At 50.4% G+C, this 17,151-nt stretch overlaps 2 protein-coding genes across 2 annotated transcripts; both read right to left on the bottom strand.

Moving 5' to 3' along the window:
- Nucleotides 11-10,039, bottom strand: GGA2 (golgi associated, gamma adaptin ear containing, ARF binding protein 2). The gene is made up of 17 exons (XM_021411012.1): nt 9,916-10,039; nt 9,474-9,558; nt 9,203-9,278; nt 8,636-8,734; nt 7,904-8,027; nt 7,390-7,493; nt 6,812-6,892; nt 6,009-6,146; nt 4,927-5,008; nt 4,504-4,623; nt 4,061-4,228; nt 3,756-3,811; nt 3,284-3,459; nt 2,400-2,569; nt 1,482-1,651; nt 969-1,079; nt 11-426 (listed from the first exon to the last, which is right to left on the bottom strand). The coding sequence occupies exons 1-17, from the start codon at nt 9,947-9,949 to the stop codon at nt 319-321; spliced, it is 1,902 nt and encodes a 633-aa protein (XP_021266687.1). The 5' UTR covers nt 9,950-10,039; the 3' UTR covers nt 11-318.
- On the bottom strand, nt 10,082-16,966 carry EARS2 (glutamyl-tRNA synthetase 2, mitochondrial). Its single transcript, XM_021411013.1, has 9 exons — nt 16,859-16,966; nt 16,581-16,736; nt 15,643-15,832; nt 14,927-15,399; nt 14,005-14,113; nt 13,696-13,849; nt 12,391-12,521; nt 11,270-11,405; nt 10,082-10,671 (listed from the first exon to the last, which is right to left on the bottom strand). The coding sequence occupies exons 1-9, from the start codon at nt 16,932-16,934 to the stop codon at nt 10,588-10,590; spliced, it is 1,509 nt and encodes a 502-aa protein (XP_021266688.1). The 5' UTR covers nt 16,935-16,966; the 3' UTR covers nt 10,082-10,587.

Raw genomic sequence — 17,151 nt, 5'->3', positions numbered from 1 at the left:
CCAGGCCAGGTCCGCCAACAGCTTTGGTTTTATGCAGCCACGCAGCGCGCTCGGCGCGGGGCCGGGCCCGCCCCCTGCCACCCAACATACACCTAAAGAGGGAAAATCGGCCCGGAACACAGGAGGGAACGCTCGTGTGGAAGCAGAGGGCAGGCTGCACGGCATGGGCTCCGCAGAGCAGGGCGGTGATGCGGACAGAAGCAGCCGGACACGGGCAGCGGCGGGGCAGGAGAGGGCACGGCCGAGGCCAGGCAGCCGTCCTGGCACTGAGGGCCCCGCTGCCCCGAGGCAAACAGCGACGTCTGGGCCTAACGAAGTTCAGCTGCCCCACAGCTCTGCTCCCGGGAAGCCGGTCACCTCTCCCACCTCCGTGACAGGTTGCACCCCGTGCCTGAACGCCAGCTTGTACTTCAAGCGGATGGGATCCTGAGAGAGAAGAAAGCAGAGAGGGGCATGTCACGGCTGCAGCCTCCTGGGCTTCCTTCCATCCCATTCCTCACAGCCCTGCTGCACTGAACCACCCTCTGAAACAGAGAGCTCAGCAGGGCCCAGATGACAACATAAGAGCCACGAAAGGGAGACCCACACAGGCTCCACAGCACGTTTAGAAATCCAGGCCTGGCCACCCCCCTCAGTGATGGGATTCTTCCTTACATCCTTCTGTCCCTTAATTATTTATCAGCGCAACAAAGGAGACACACGTTGGTCATGCCATTAGCTGCAGACAGCTGCAGGATGTCTCCGAGGTGCCATCCCAGCAGGGGGACAAGCACAACTGTGCAGGCCGCTGCAGTCACTGCCCCTTCAATCCTGAAAAGCTGTTACAGTGGAAAAAACATCCTCCAGCACAACCCAGCATGTCCTTCCCACACATCTCCTTGCAGATAACGCTGTCCCTGCCCTTCACACAAATACCCCACCCGTTACTGCCACATTTAGTGACCCACAGCAGAACCGCTGGCACGTACTTTGTGCGGATTGGCAAGCAGCAGGACCTGAGACACCACTGCTGGGGGAAGCAGCGGGCTGAAGGCTGGGAGCTCAGAACCGGATGCTGGTTGCAGTTTTATTTTCATGGTCTGAAAGAGAAAGCAAAAGGAAGTCTTCTGGTCCACGCTGAAAAAGAGCTGGGAGTACTAACCAGCTCCGCAGTTTGGTAGAGAAGTCAGCCTCCATCTAAAGGCGGACGTTCCTAAACAGACAATTCTATGCTGCACATACACAGGTACGATGAGTGCTTTACCAGGAGGTTAAAGCAGTGAGTCTGGAGCCCTGCTGCTTTCTCTCAGGGCCAGGGATCTACTCTGTGAAAGAGGCACCTGAGCCACAGGCACCACTGTACAACTGGCTTACAGTTTGGGAAAATGAGCCACGCAATTTCCAATACACAAAGAAAAATTCTAAGCAATGAAATGGCAAACCTTCTTCTCACGCCACTTCTGAGTAGTCCCACTCCATTATTTTAATCGTAGGCTTCTTACCTTTGGGACTGCAGCCTGAAACACAATGTCCTTAATTGGCTGAGCTGAGGTGCTCAGCATGGAGAGAACCATCACCAGCACATCTGGTCGGCCAGGAGCTGGGTCTCTGGAGAAGTGGAGCATAGCTTTGAAACCATCCCTGTCATACACTGTAAGTGGACAGATACTACCTGCCGGAGACAAAAGAAAAATAAGAAACAAAGTATGGATTTCCCCTCTCTTCTGAGGGCAGAACAGCGAAGACAGGATAAGAACAGCAAAAAGGAAAAACTCATACAAACTTTTACTTGCTCTAGCAAACTCATAGGCCAAGCAGTGGACAGTGCTGGCCCATGATTTACATTTCACCTCCAAGTTACAGAGAGGAATCTACATATCTAAATGAGATATGAGGAGACTAACAGCTGAAATTTTAACAGTCAGTTAAAGAGATGAGCTACAAGTCCAAGAGATACAATGGGAAAAGCAAAAATATTAACACTTCATTAACTTACAGGACTCAGCCTCTTATTACCAGCAGTAAATCCTCAGCTGGCCATCACCATCCAGCCTTTCCAAAATCTGCTAAATCCTTTTCTTGAGAGACTGAAGTCAGAAGACAGTTCTGCCTTAGCACCCGTAAGTATCTCTTAAGCCTCTGGAGAAGTACTGCTTGAAGTTTCACAAAAGATGCCAAGGTCAAAGAGTTTAGAAGCACACTAAAAAGATTAGCCAGGGGATGAAACTCCTGACTACTGAGCATGATACCATGGAAACGTCCTGCTCAAATTCTCAGATACATTAAATCCTTCATAGAATAGCCATTTTTCTCCAGCTGACCCTCACAGCATGAAGCTACTTTGGTTTGCTTACTCCCCTGTAAAAATCACAGAAGAGCTCTATTAAGCAGAGCTGGGGCACAGAAATCAATGCACTTACTCGGTGTAATTGAAATTAAAGGGACAAAAAGGTTTGCTAGAGAAGCATCTTTGGAAGCTGGATGCAAAGAGGCAGCAGGCTTCAGCTCGTAGCCTAGGCTGGAGAATGAAGGATCTGCCATTGAGCTATTTGGAAGATCTGGTAAGGGCAATTTCATTGGTGATAAATCCCTGGAAAGAAAAGCATGTAGAAAGCTTATATTAACTGGGGAGAGTACATGGTATATACCTTCCTCCGCTGTGTCCTTGTTTGTGTTCCCAATCCCTCATCCCTTTTAGGTACAAAGTACAAGCTTACTCTGAGTTCCTAGGAAATTTGAAAATTTCAGCATTAACTAAGGCAGAGTTTCATCTGTTACCGTCATGAAACTTTGTTATGCAGGTTCTCTGTAGCTCTCTCAGTGAGATTAAACTAAGTTCGATCTCATAGTTAATGCAAAAGGCTAGGAATCTCCAGAAACATTTCTTGCCTTATATTCTGGCAGATGGGATAAGCTTATCATAATGGTCACCTGCTCTGAAGATCTGTGGATGATAAATGTGTTAGGCTTCTAATGAATGCCAGGAAACTATCTTGTCAAAGCCTGGAAAAAGGTGGAGAAAAAAGACCTGACTTTGATGTTTTTGTTCCTTTAGCTCAATAACACCTTGTTGCTAAGCCAGGAGATTTGTTCCACCAAGTTTCTGACCCTGTGAAGGTCCAGGTGTGCAATTATCCAGAATTAGAATTAATAGGTGCACAGCTGCTGCTTTAAGAGCCAGTGCATGGATGGATAGCTTGCCATCATTACCAGTTGTAGCTAAAAGGTTTTTCCAAACCTCATTGCTGTATAAACAGTATTTCTCCTCTCCAAAGTCAGACTGTACTGTGTAGAGCTTGCTTACAAGGATAATGTCTTGGCCGTGGGAGGTGGAGAGAGCTGATTGAGGCCCTGAAATTCATTCTTCTCTGAGCAGCTGTCTTCCCAGCTTTCCTCCACTTCCAGTGGTTCAACAGCACTTACATTTTCATTACATCCATTGTGTACAGCAGCCTGGAAAATAGGCACTTCTGGTTCATGCTATAGATCAAAAGGGAAAAAAAAAGGAAAAAAAAATATCAAACCTGTTCCACTGAAAAGAACTTTTTAAAAATACACATAAGATTAATTAAAGTAGAAATAAATTTGAGTAATTTGAGTAATCTGGTTGCATACTGCATGTCATACATTCATTGCACAGCAGGTGGTTTCCCTTCAGAGTAGAGGGGTATAAAATAAAAAAAAAACAAGGCTGATGGATAAAGATAGGATTCTTGATCTCCCATCTGATGTTTGTCCTTTGTGTTTACGGTCTACCATATCTGAGGATCACTCACCTCTGATAAGCTGAAGCCAGGCAGTGGTTTCTGTGAAACCAGAGAATCGCTGAGACCTAAGAAAGATGCCAAAAGGCACAGTTCAGTCACAGAAAACAACTGTTTTCCAGAGATTCTTCCCTCGCTGTCTAACAGCAGTTTGCCTACAGTTTAAGACCATTAAAGAAACCACGCTCCTGAAAACTTCCACTAGCTAAAGGGCCTACTTTCTTTTAAGATGAGCACTAAAGTCAAAGTTCTATATTTATTAAGTACCACAAACCCTAGTAACAAGGCTAACGCTGCACTCAGTTGTACAAACAAACCTAATGACTTCAGCTCTTCCTCCAGCAGACAAGTAGAGGTGGTGCTGCTGTGTCGCGAGGCAGAGGTTACGTCTGAAAACTGGTCTGTAGGAGACTGGGACATGGCCTCCAGCTCAGAGAAGTCGATCAGGGTATAGCTCTTCATGCGCCTTGGGGGTGTCCGATGTGCTTTGGAAAGAGCAGGAAGAGTTGAAGAGAGATATCCTGAAAGCAACAGTGCACGTGTGGCTACAGGCACACGCTAAAGGACTCATGTGAAGAACTCCAGGAACATTTTCATTCAACCACACGTAAGCAAAAATGAATAGCTATGCAATAGTTTTCATGTGCTAAAGGGTTTTGTCCACATGTGTTCTCCGAGAAGTGGTTCCCTTCCAGACGCTGCTCACCCATGAAATGCAGGAGGCAGAGCTGTCATGGAATGCTGCGGGGTTGTTCTTTACCTGGTGCATCAGAGGAGCTGCTGGCTGAACATCCTTCCCCACTGCCCTCGTGACTGCCTACAGTCTGCCTGTACCGTCCCAGCGCCTGCGTGAGCCTGTCGTTGGCCTGCAGCAGCTCAGCTGGAAAAGAAGAGAGCAGCAGGAGACTTGCGCTTAGCATCAGCTAACAAATGCCGAAAACCACCTTTGATGGAAGAAACTGGATTCATTATTTAACTTTGGGCTCCATGTGAAAATTAATAGCTTCCTTGGGGAGGAGTAGTTTTATGCCACTTCCCACGGACACAGTTTATCGTTCCAAGCAGACGGCTTGGGTAGCAAATGCCAAGGCATCCCTTCTCTAAGGAAAGGAATACCTCACTTAGGAAATAAAGTTAAATGAACACAAATGCAAAGAGTTCCTAGGACAGCATTGGCTCATACCTAGGGCCTCATCATCGTCAACTGTCTCGCTGGCCAGGCGAAAGAGCAGCGGCCTGAGCTTCTCACAGCGCTGGAACAGGCTCTGGGGAAAGAAACATTTTGTGTCATTGCTTGGAAGATCCTGGACACACTCAACACTTCCCTGTGTCCCTGTGATTGCCTGTAAGTGGTGCTACCTCTAGAACAGCAAGCTGCATGTTCTGCTTTGGTCCAGGGTTATCAGTGCTGCGTGCTGCTGCACTCTTACAACGCAGTCACCTGGAAGTACAGACACTGGAACGAAGTGGTTTTGCTGGTACCTCCTCAGCAATCACATCTTCTCTGTGTGTACAGGTGTAAGATAAGCCAGTGTAAAATTTTCCAATTAAAAAGTATCCAGGAGTGAATGGATAAATCACAGTAATCAGAAGTAAGCATTATGACCATCCATTTCTAATACCATCAGAAAGCACAAAGCCTATCATGGCTCTCTTTGCAGTATTTTGGAAGCGAGCAGGCACAGTGGAAGCCTTTTTTTTTTCCTCTATCTGAAAGTACAGTCTCTGGCATCTCCTACAGCCACAGCCCTCTCAAATGAAGCTAACTCCAAACTCAGTCACACACAGTGACAAGAAAATCTCCGTAGAAAAATTACAAAAATTCAGCAGTCAGTAGTTTTGCAGCAGACCAGTGAACCCTGATCCTAAAAAAGGGAATCACATAGTACAAGTCACAGAGCCAGTAGTTTTGAGCTTCTCTTATCACATCTCCTCACACCTACCTAACCATGACTGGGCTAAGGGAATTCCCATGCGTTACTCCACTGCTGGAGGAAAAATCACTTCCCCGTAAGATACCACAAGAAGAGCAGCTGATCTGAACAGAAACTAGAACTGGCACAGCAAGAGACAGTTCTGTTCCAGCTTTGTTACTCAGATGACAGGGACTATCATTCACCAAGCACGCTGGAAGTTATTCCTGCTGCGGTAATGCTTTTCCCTTGCAGAAATGGAGTGCAGCTTGCTGCCATTTGAATCCCGTTGTCCCAGGCCCCCCCAGCCACAGCCAAAAGAACCTTGCATGCAGGAAAAGGGAACACCTACCTGGAGTGTTTCACGGTCAGATTTGAGTAATTCCTGTCTCTTGTAATCTTCCAGCAATTCATCCATTCGTTTAACATTCTCAGAAACTTCGCTGATGGTATTCACTCTTCTGGACACCTTAGCTGACTTTTCTTGTTCCTTTGAAAAATAAAATAAATGTAGATGATGATTTGGCTAATACAGCCAAAGCGCATGCTTGTCTGGGTCACTCTGGATCACTCTTTGTGGGGGGCAGCTTCCTATAAATATGTCACTGCGGACAAAGTATGGCACAAAATAAAGAGCTCCAGTATCAGTGTCCAGTACCAGTGCTGTGCCACACATGGGTGTCGAGAAAGGAGGCAGTACACCTCCTGCCCTACTCAGGGCACTGGGCAGCACACGCTGGTGTGCAGGAGATGCATGACACCATAGGCATAAAAAAGCCTTCAAAATTAGAGCTGGGAGTTGGTGGCTTCTGCCACACAGAAAGGCACTCAAAATGATTGCAGTGAGTTTTTTTTAAACAGAGGCAGGTTGACCTTTCAGATGGGAAATGAAGACTAGACACATACACGGTGCCTACAGGAGAGAGGCAGTTCCTCAGAAACGTAGCTTTTTTCCACCTGGGAACCTAAATAGTTCATCTGAGTCTGATGTCAGGGTATGGTTCCTGTTACCACCTGTGGTACTCCCTTTAATGCCATGATGGTGGCAGACATTCTGGACATCACATATAGAGCCCACACTCAGAGACCAAACCATCAGGTCCCCTGCCACCCCTCCTTCTGCCCCGAGGGGCTATGACTCCCACAGACACCCACCTCCTTGATCATGCTCTTGATCAGTCGGTTGGCAGCCTGCAGGTCCTCAGCATGGGTGCTCTTCAGCAGCCTCGCCAGGAGCTGTGAGGGAAAACCATTGGACAGCAGTCAGAAGCATTCTCTGGGCACTGCACGACAGGCACACCCCACAGGTACAACCCCCAGCAGAACACTGCTCAGGAACACCCACTGTCAGCAGCTCAGTGAAGACAGCTGAGAACGATGATTTTCTGGGACAGCCCACGGGCTGACTGCTGGTACCAGAAGCGTGACAAAAAGGGGGAGGATGGCCGAGCCCAGGGCAGCACAGAGCAATGCAGAAACACAGCACAGGGCAGCAGAACTGCTGCAGGGCCCAGAGGGGCCTTCCCACAGAAGTGCAAAGAGAAACTGACTACTTCTGTAAAAACGTTTCACTTTTGACCAAGCAATTTTTTTCTGATCAAATATCAGAGAATTCTCCAGCTGTTGCTCAGCAGAAGCATCAGCATTGCTCTGAAGCAGCACAGCATACATCTGCACGTGCTCTCAGCAATAAAAATCAGAGTGGAAGCAGGGAGGAAAGCCTTAAGGCTTACCTTGGATTTCTCTTCATCAGTGTCAAAAATGGAGTTCTGAGGTCTTGGAGAAGGGGGAGGTAAAATTTTGTCTTCTGGCAATTTGGGGTCTTCTTTTACAATCCCTGGAATGGAAAATGGTGTTGGTTCAGCAGTGCCTGAGCTGCCACAACATAATGCTCAGCAGCATGCTGGTCCTACACCCAGCTGTACACCCACCCCCAGCATCACAGAATGGCATCCCAGCCCCCTGAACATGCTCTGTACCTTTTCACCACACCCCAGGGGTGAGCACAGTGAGAACAGCGGCCACAAGGCTGGAATGGCTCAATATAACCATCATTGGGTAAATCTCTTTAAACAGTTATGGCCATCCCTGAGTACCCCAGCGGCCTTGGAAGCAGCCTTTGTCCTTTCTCCCTCACACATGTCTTACAGAAAAAGCTGAGTCACAAAAGCAAGGAGGACAGAGATGTGCGGGCTGAAGCCACGTGACCTCAGAGTTAAGAAGGAAACTGAAATAACAGAACTGAACCTTGTTTCTTCAACATCTGATAAGCATCCCGGATTTTAACTTCCTGAGGAAACCAAACTGTCCAACTGAATATTATTTCTGTCACTCTGGACTTGACTTTTTCTGAAGACCAGGTTCCATAGTACTGGGGGAAAAAGAAGTGAAATAAAAAAATAGATCAAAACTGAATGTTTGCGCCATACGTGACATGTGGGTCTGGCCCCAAGTTGCTTGCATGCAGAGATAAAGTAGCAAATGGACTCCCAGCACATGCACAGCACTGTCAGCTGTGCTTCCTGCAGTACATGAAGCAGTGTACACAGCAGTGGCTGTAAATAAAAGCAATGCTATTGCACGTGTGCCAGTGTCATCAATAGTGCATGACAATCAGCACGAAACCATTTCAAAGCCTCTCTGATCAGTAACTAAATCTGAAATCAAAAGTTGCTTTTTTTTTTTTTTTTTTTAAAACTCTTTTAGTGAGAACAGCTCTGTGCTTGATTCAGGCTGAGCCTGCCCCACGAGTACAGCCCAAGCTTGGCTGCCTTCCACGAGGGGAAGCAGCGAGGGCAGCAGGAGTTACAATTATTACTTTCTTTACAGGGAAATTCACATCTACTCCTTGTGCTCGGAGGCACAGAACAGAAATTCTGCTCTACTTCTACATGACGCTCATTCTAAGCTCATTTCCCATCCGAAGTGAAACATGCAGCACGTCCCCTTGACGTGCACTGGGCAGCCACAGCCACCCACCTTCGGGGACAGCACTTTAATCAGCTCATTCAGAAACCGGAACTTCGCTATTTCATTGTGAAATTTCTCACCACAGTTATTCACGCACGTCTCCAGCACCTGCAGGAAAGGAACCAGTATGAAAACAGAGCTGTACACACACAGCTTGGGGAATGTGGAAAGATTTTGTTACTACGATGTTACATCTAAGAACTTTCTGGCACTGTGTGCGCACAGACACACAAGATGCTAAGGAAGTTGCAAAGCAAAAGTTAACTTTTCTTCACCCAACCTTCTCAAGCAACGTGCTTAAGACCACTGTTCTGTCCTCCCCATTATTAACAGCTTCTGGAGCCACTGACCCTGAGGCAAGAGCACAGGCAGGAGCTTGGAAAGGAGCTGAAGAATTCGCTCCCTCCGTTATTCCTGATGTCTACATTCATTGTGCAACCAAAAGTTAAATCCGGGGAAGACGTCCAAGGGAAAAAGAAATGGGGGGGAAAATCAGGGAGAAAAAGAAGAGGCAACCTTACTGCCCACAGACAGCAGGCATTGCCGCCTCTCCTCCACGTGGCCGAGAGCACTTACCGTCAGCGCATGGAGAGCTTCCACCTCCTGGGGAGACTGTATCTTGTGCGCCAGCAGCCGTGCTGCCAGCGGTGGGCTGGGGAGCGACAGAAGCGGGTCAGACAGCGCCCGAGACCCCGAGAGAAAGCAGCGCTGTTAACTGTGCCCCGCGGGGAGCAGCGATCGAATCGCCCGAGCACAGCGCCCTCCGCAGCCGGTCCGCCCCGCTCGGGCCCCGCACCCGGCGCTGCGGGAAGGGCTCCGGGCCGGGCCGGGCCGCCGCGCTCCTTACCCCTCCGTGTCCGCGTTCAGCTGCGCGCAGAACTGCTGGATGCATTCCCACTTCTCCTCGGAGACACCCGGGTCGGTGGCTTCGTCTTACGCGGGGGAAGGAAAGAAAAGGTTTCGGTGTGAGAGCGCGGGCTGGGAGCGGCTCAGCACCGGCCGCTCTGCTCGGGGCCTTTTCGTGAACGGCAGAAATGGAAGGCAAGCCACGGGCAGGAAGCGATCATCACCGACATCTGCGTATGAACGCAGTGCTGAGCCCCCCCCTCGAAGAGCCCGAGGTGGGAGCGGAGCGCTCAGCCCTGCCATCGCGCCGTCCCCGTCGCGCGGAGCCGCGGCCCGGCCCGCAGCCGGCACCCCCCGCCCCGCCGTTCCAGCGACTCCGCGCCCGCCCTCAGCCACACGGCGGCCGCGGCGCTGCCCCGCACCCCGTCCCCGCCCGCACTCACTGAGCCACCGCTGCAGCCGCTCCGCGCCGGCCATGGGCTCCCGCTGCGTCCCGCTCCGCCGCCCCGCCCCCCCCCCCCGCTCCCGGGGCCGCCCAGGAAGCGCTCCTCGCAGCGCCGGCTGCCCCCCCTCCACCCCGCACAGACAGCAGAGACGCACACAGAAAGGTGGTTTCGGTGACAGCTGTCACCAGGGCGATTTAAGAGTTAAAGGCCGTCTCTCCAATAGGGAAAGCTCCACATTTCAGCTGAACCACGCACACAGCACGGTGGGCTCAAGTCCTTTCTCCACAGCAGCTGCTCACCCCCCTGCACTCTCGGTGCTGGCTGCTGCTCCAGCTGCAGGGTGCTGCCCGGAGCAAGGCGGGCAACCAGCATGGCACTGCCTTCCATTCACGGGCACTGAAATGCTGATAGAAGTCTCTGGATCCCGGCCTGAACACCTGGCTATTTCCGCAGGGTCGCAGCATGAAGACAGACCTCTCTCCGCATGCAGTTCCTCTCCCACACAGACTGCCTCGTGCTGAGCGTACGGACACACAGACACCTGCGTGGCCCAAAGCCCAGCGCATCTGACCAGAGATAATCACACTGTCACCAAGGAGTCCGGCTCTGGGATGATGACATTTGGTGCACACATCACCCAGACTGGCTGGCTGTGCCATTGGTCTCACATTAGCTGGATAACGCTTTGCGTATCCTTCCACACACTTCTCTGGGGCCCAACGTCACCATCATCTCAGCAACGCTCGGTCCATGCTGAAAGCACAAAAGAAGTCATTCTACAAACGGAAACTTACACTTTTCAGTACAAGTCTGTATCATCAGGCAGGAAGTGATGAAGTGACAAGCTATCAGATTGCTGTTAGACCAAGGGCAGGGGTTTTGTTAGCAATCTTGAAGCAAGATTTAATTTTTTCTTCCTGAAGGAAAACGGTCAAACTGAACCAAAACTAACGACCCCAGGGCCTCAGCCAGACGCAGGCTGTGAAGAATGCCTCCTGTAAAACTTGGGTTTGAACTTTGTACAGCAGATGAATGCAGAGCATAGCGCATGAGATCCTCACTGGCGTAAAGCTTACAAGGTTGCTAACGCCCTCTACAGCTGGTCCAGAAGTTTTTCTAACTTCAGGTTTGCGACCAGCATATCCATGCCTTACAAACACCTTTCTGGAACTGTCAGAACAGCTCCTCCTTCCAGAACTGCTTTACATCAGTACTTCCACTCCTAACAGCAACTGACAAATTCTTCTAACGTGTCCAGCCCAAATGCCGGGATCTTAATAGCACAGGGAAGACAGCTGGCTAAAAACCACCCACAGAACCAGAAGGCCCCAGTCCCAGATTTGGTTTTTACCTGCTGCCCACTGAGAGCCAGACGGAGGAGCTTCATCATGCTGCTGTACTTGGTCTCTCTGGTTTGCTTCTGGAGGTTTCTGAGGTCTTTGTTCAACTCCTCAATGGTCCAAACAGCCGCTGGCTTTGTCATAAGCCTTCAGGAAATGAGTAAATCAGATTTCTGAATAAATACAATTTTTAGAGATGCAGGAGCCATTGCTGGAAGCATCACTTGCAGACAGCAGTACTATTATCTCCCCAGGACAGGCAGGATTCTGACATTTAAATTGCCATCACCTGGATTCAGTTACCACTCAGCTGTGACAAATGACTGGGGGCAACCAGCTTTGCAGACAGCTGAAAATAATAGTTCGTTTTGCAGCTACTGCCACCTCAACTTCTCCCTGAGGTGTTTTCTTCATTGAAAGCTTTGACCTAGTACGCATAGAATCTGAACAGGAAAGGAGATTGACATAGCATCCCTCCCAGCTGCAAGGCATGGAGCAGCAGAGGAACACATGAGGCAGCAATAAAACATGGTGGCAAAACCCCACAGAACTCCTTGGTACAGAAGAAAGGACCTAGCAAAGGTTGGGCAGATGGTCTGCCATCCCAGTGATGCTTCTGACCAGCAAGAAATGCAGACTGCTAGCTAGGGGCCAAGAAATGAAAAGCAGAGAATCGCCCCAGGGATGATTAATTCTGCTCGGCATAGACTGGATTCATTCCAGAGATCCAGCAGTCTCATGATAGGTCTGCATACACATTGACCAAACCATCTTGTCCTTCTGTCAGATGCTGCAACACACAAAAGTACAAGAGATCAGGCAGCATAGGAAAGCCCTACCTTAGCTTCCTTCATTAATATCAAGTTGGCACATAAACTTACTGTGCCCAGTGCTTTACAAAGCATAGACATGACAATTCTTGTTTAAGAGCCTTAATGTGAGCCTTCCTGCTGGTAAGCAGCCTTTCAATCAAGTACATACAGAACCTCTCAGCAGTTATTAACTGCAGCACATTCTCAAGTGAAGCAAAATACATAAAAACGATGAGCATGTCCAAGATGAACACAGCAGCCAAGCAGCAGTGCTGTGGGGCACCAGGTGGGTGCATACAGAGCTGCAAGGAGACACTTACCCTAGGACTAGTTTTCCTATTTCATCTACTTCTGCAGAAATCGTCTGTAGCTGCTCTCGGGACACTGAGGGCCTAACCCACAAGTAGGAATAGCTGCCCGACACCAGGTCCTTCAGATGGCTTATGTGGCCCTGGGGAAAGAAAGCAGAGCTGGTGAGACCGGGGGTGATGGTGACAGTTTGGGGAGGGAGGAGACCCTTCTCTCTGGGGCTCACAAACAGCTGAAGAGGATCCCAACATACTGCTGCCTTGCACTTTGTGCCTGCTTAGAAGAAACGTGAAACGCTGACATTTTGGCTGCTGTTTTTCACACCCATAACTGCCTGGTGTGCACAGGGATTCAAAGGCAGCCTGAAGGGTTTGGTACCAGTCCTGCACAGCACACGCAGCTGACTCACTCTGTTCCTGGAAGTGGCTCACCACACTCAGTTGCTGCCTCTCACGAGATGCATATGGTGTCACATGGGCAACCCACAGTAAAACCTCTGTGCTGACAGACAGGGTCTCTGCCTGCCCTTATCAAGGCATTTTACTATCCACAAGGAATTCCCCAGATCCTATGGTGGCATCCAAAGGGCAGACTGGGAAACTGCTGGGCTCACCCTCTTTCCTGGCAAAGGGAAGAGCCATAGTATCTCCTATCCCCTCTACAGCTTACACTCTGCCATTGACTTGAGACCAGGGCTCTGCACACCCAAGTGCCACTAGTTTAACCATCAAGAGCTTCATCCATCTCTGCTAAGCACTTGCCTTGACTTTACTTTCAAAGCATGGAGAAGTAGCAACACAAGCAGCTTTACACTGCCCAGTTAGCAAAAAGCAGTGCCTGGCACTATAAGGAGTCCCCTCAGTACAGACCTTTCCACCACGGGCACATGCCATGCTGGATCACAAGGCGAAGCATAGCATGGAGGCTTTCAACCCTCATCTAGACAGAGCCATAGCTGACCTGATCCTGCAATACTGATAGTATTTCCATAGCTGGGACACATCCCTCCCCCCTTTCCCCCCCCCCCCAAGGAAGCTCTTTGCCAGCTCAGCAAAGACCCAATGTGGTTACAACCCTGCAAAGATCACAAAGTTATTCAGCACACCCAGTCCTACAGGCCAGCCAACCACACCATTGTATTTTGGCAGTAAGCGTGCACACCTGAACTGGCAGTTACAGCCACTTGCTGTTGGCAGGCTGCAGAGCTCAGGTCAAAGCAATGCCCAAAACTCAGCTGAGTCTTCACCCACAAAACCATGGGTGCCCATGCTCCAGCCCTCCACAAAATGGTGACACCGTTTTATCACTTCTCATACTTTTCTCAGCAGGAGGACTTGCTCCACATACTCCTTTTCCAGAACCTCTTTATCCAATTGTTGATCCCCATAGACGTGCTCCACCAGCAACTGCAGCTCTCGAATTAGCTTCTGCCGTAGCCCTTCGTCCTCAATATGGTGAGTGAGGTGCATCCTGGACAAAGAGAAACTGCTTTGGATTTCTTTCAATCTAATCATCTCCATCTCATATTTATCAGTTAAAACTAGAACAGCTGGAAAAGCAACCTTAGATCTTGGACAGACATCCTACAAAGTAGGAAGTGTTAAATCTTCCGCTGTTATTTCTACCTGTTGAATTCTGGGAGTTTCTCAAGATCCAGTAGTGCAGAATGGGTTGTGATTCTGCCGATTTCAAACTGTGAGATCAGTTCCTCTAAAGTCCTCCCCATTTGTTTCCCTGCAAAATAATCCAGCAAGGTTATGACATGCATTCACTCTCCAGCACAAAGCTAGAGTTGACGCTTTTCATTAGAAAAGGCAAGATCAGTGCTGGTGCAGTGGCAAAGCCAAGGGAACAGTGAGAAAGAAGGGTTGCTTTCAGTGTTAGGAGGAGCAGGGACATACCCTGGCAAACAAGAGTTAACTTCTGGCAGACATGCATAGGAAGCTGCCCCTTCTGTAAAACAGAAGGATAACAAGGAACTAAACCTGGGACATTCTGCTTCGCATTGTTTCACCCCTCGGTGAAACACCCCTTGCATCACTCAGCCTAAGAAAAACAGCACTTGGCCGGGAGGCTTCCCTGCCCACTGAGGAATTCATTCCCAAGCAGAGTTCCTGAAACACAAGTTAACGTGATGCTTACACAGCCAAAGCAACAAAAGGAATAGTTGAGTCAACTACTCATGGTCTTTCAGGTCAAACAAGAAATGCGAAAGATATAATACACGACACTACAATTATTAACCAGAGAACACAAGTTTTCCCAGGAGTTTGCAGACAGCTTAATCCCTCTAAGATGAAGGTTGTCCCAGGTGGAAACACATTAAGCACCACTCAAGACAGAAAGATTCCCACCACCCAGTCCTGCACAGGAGCTCTGGGGAAGTTGTGTTGGCATTTGAGTGACAGAGGCCTACTCAGACTGCTTGCCTGACATCCACTTCCTTTCAAACACTGTCAACGTTCTTGAATACAAAAATAAACTCATCCCTTTCCCTAAAATCAGCCCCAAGCAGTTCCTAGAAAACACCAAGCCTGCCCTCATTACCTGCAAACCCAGAGCCGCAGTTGGTTATCATGTCCAGCAGAGCCTCGGGTAGGTAGCCCTCCTGGGCAAAGCGCTCCAGGAAGATATCTCCCTGCCTCTTGGACAGCTTACTGCCATCCTTGTTCAGAAGCAGTGGAAGGTGCCCAAACTGTGGGGGTTCCCAGCCAAAGGCTTTGTAGAGAAGGAGGTGCTTGGATGTTGAAGTAAGCCACTCAGTCCCACGCAGGACATGGCTGATGCCCATGTGGTGGTCGTCCACCACATTGGCCAGGTGGTATGTGGGGAAGCCATCCCCCTTGAGAATCACTGGGTCACCCTCCACCTCTGCCACCTCGTGCTTGTTCCAGCCATAGACCAGGTCCTGGAAGGGCTCCACACCCCGCTCCAGTCGGAAACGCACGACCCAGTCCAGGCCCTGTGCCAGCTTCTCAGCCACCTCCTTGGGCGTCAGGTGCCGGCACCGGTTGTCATATCTTTAAGAAAGGAGAACGGAGGTGTCAGGTCAGCATAGGCCAACTCCACTGACACATTTCACATTCCCAGAACTCTACGTGGATTCTGGAATTTTAGCTGTGATCTGCCCACTATGCATCTGCTCAACCCCTCCATCTTCACACACCACTCTCCTAAGCCCCTAAGGTTGCGAAGACAACCCTGCTGCCGCATGCTTTGCCCCACGTTTGGGAGCAAGTGGCACAGAGGGGACAGGCTCCTACCGCGGGGTCTGCTGGTTGCGCAGGGCCTCCTTCCTCAGCAGCTCCAGGCGCTGGGGGGTGCAGAAGCAGCGATACGCAGCACCACGGTCCAGCAGCACTTCGCTGGCAGCCCTGTAGAGTTCGAGCCTGAGGGACTGCTGGTAGGGGCCAAAGGCACCGCCACGCCGAGGGCTCTCATCAGGGGGGATGCCTGGAAGAGCCACACAGTGGGCCTAGAAAGGATTCCACCATCCCCTATTTCAGTTGTGAAACTCAAAAAAAAAAAAAACAAAAAAAAAAAAACCCAAAAAAAAACATGGAATCAGACATCTCCAGATCTCTTCTGGCAAGCACCCGTACAAAGAACATACCAACATACAGTGAGGTCTGAGTGCCTCTGGTCTTTCTGTGAGGTTTCCCACGCCCATGCCCTGTTACAGCTATGCTGTGCCACTGCCATAGGTGGAAGTCTGCATATCGGACAGTGCAGACCAACCTAATGGTCAGTCCTACACAGCTCAGCACTACCTCATCATAGAACCATTGAATGGTTTGAGTTGGAAGGGACCTCTGAATGCTGCATAGTCCCACTCCCTGCACTGAGCAGGGACACCCACAGCTCCATCAGTGCTCAGAGCCCCATCCAACCTGACCGTGGGTGTCTGCAGGGACGGGGCACCGCCACCTCTCTGAGCACCCTGTGCCACTGCCTCGCCACCTGTATTGCAAACAACTTTTTCCTTAGATCCAGTCTAAATCTCCTCTCTCTTAGTTTGAAACCAAACACAAAACCTTCCTGGAGCCAAAACAATAGCTGTGTGATTACACTTTACCAGATTCATCACGTTTGAAATGCCGTATATTTTGCTGCCGTGCAAAATACTCTCATTTTCTCATTGCCCATCCCCAGGCAGAGGCTCTCACGGGGGCGGCACTGGACTCCCTGCCTCGGGGGTTACCTGCCCAGTGCAGCATGTCCTCTATGCTCTCGGCGGCCCCAGGCACCACCCGGCTTTGGTCCGTATCCTCCACTCTTAGAACGAAGGTCCCCTGCTGCTGTTTGGCAAAGATGTAATTGTACAGCGCAGTGCGGAGGCCACCCAGGTGCAGGAAACCTGTGACCGTGTGCAAGGCAGAAATAGAGCGCAGTGACCGGAGGAAAAGCGAAACGAGACACCTCCCGCAGCCCCGACCCGCGCCCAACAAGGTCCGCAGAGCCAGGGCACGGAACCATTACCTGTGGGACTGGGTCCGAACCGCACCCGCGGCCCCGACACAACCGCACCGCACAGCTCCCCAAGCACCCGCGCCATGCCGCCACGCCGCTTCCGCCCGCCGCGCTCAGCCAATCCCAGCGCTCAGCCAATCCCAGCGCCCAGCCAATCCCAGCGCCCAGCCAATCCCAGCGCCCGGCGGCGCCTGGGGGCGGAGCATCGCCTCCAGGGGTTGCGCCCTCAGCGCCGGCCGAGCCGGAAGGCAGCGGCCGAGGCTGCCGGGGGGCGGGACAGAAGGCGGGGCTCCGATTGATGG

This window comes from Numida meleagris, chromosome 13 (assembly GCF_002078875.1).
Source record: "Numida meleagris isolate 19003 breed g44 Domestic line chromosome 13, NumMel1.0, whole genome shotgun sequence".
Classification (NCBI taxonomy): Eukaryota; Metazoa; Chordata; class Aves; order Galliformes; family Numididae; genus Numida; species Numida meleagris.
The sequence above is the reverse complement of the archived record's forward strand: the minus strand, read 5'-3'. Positions and strand labels throughout refer to the sequence as shown.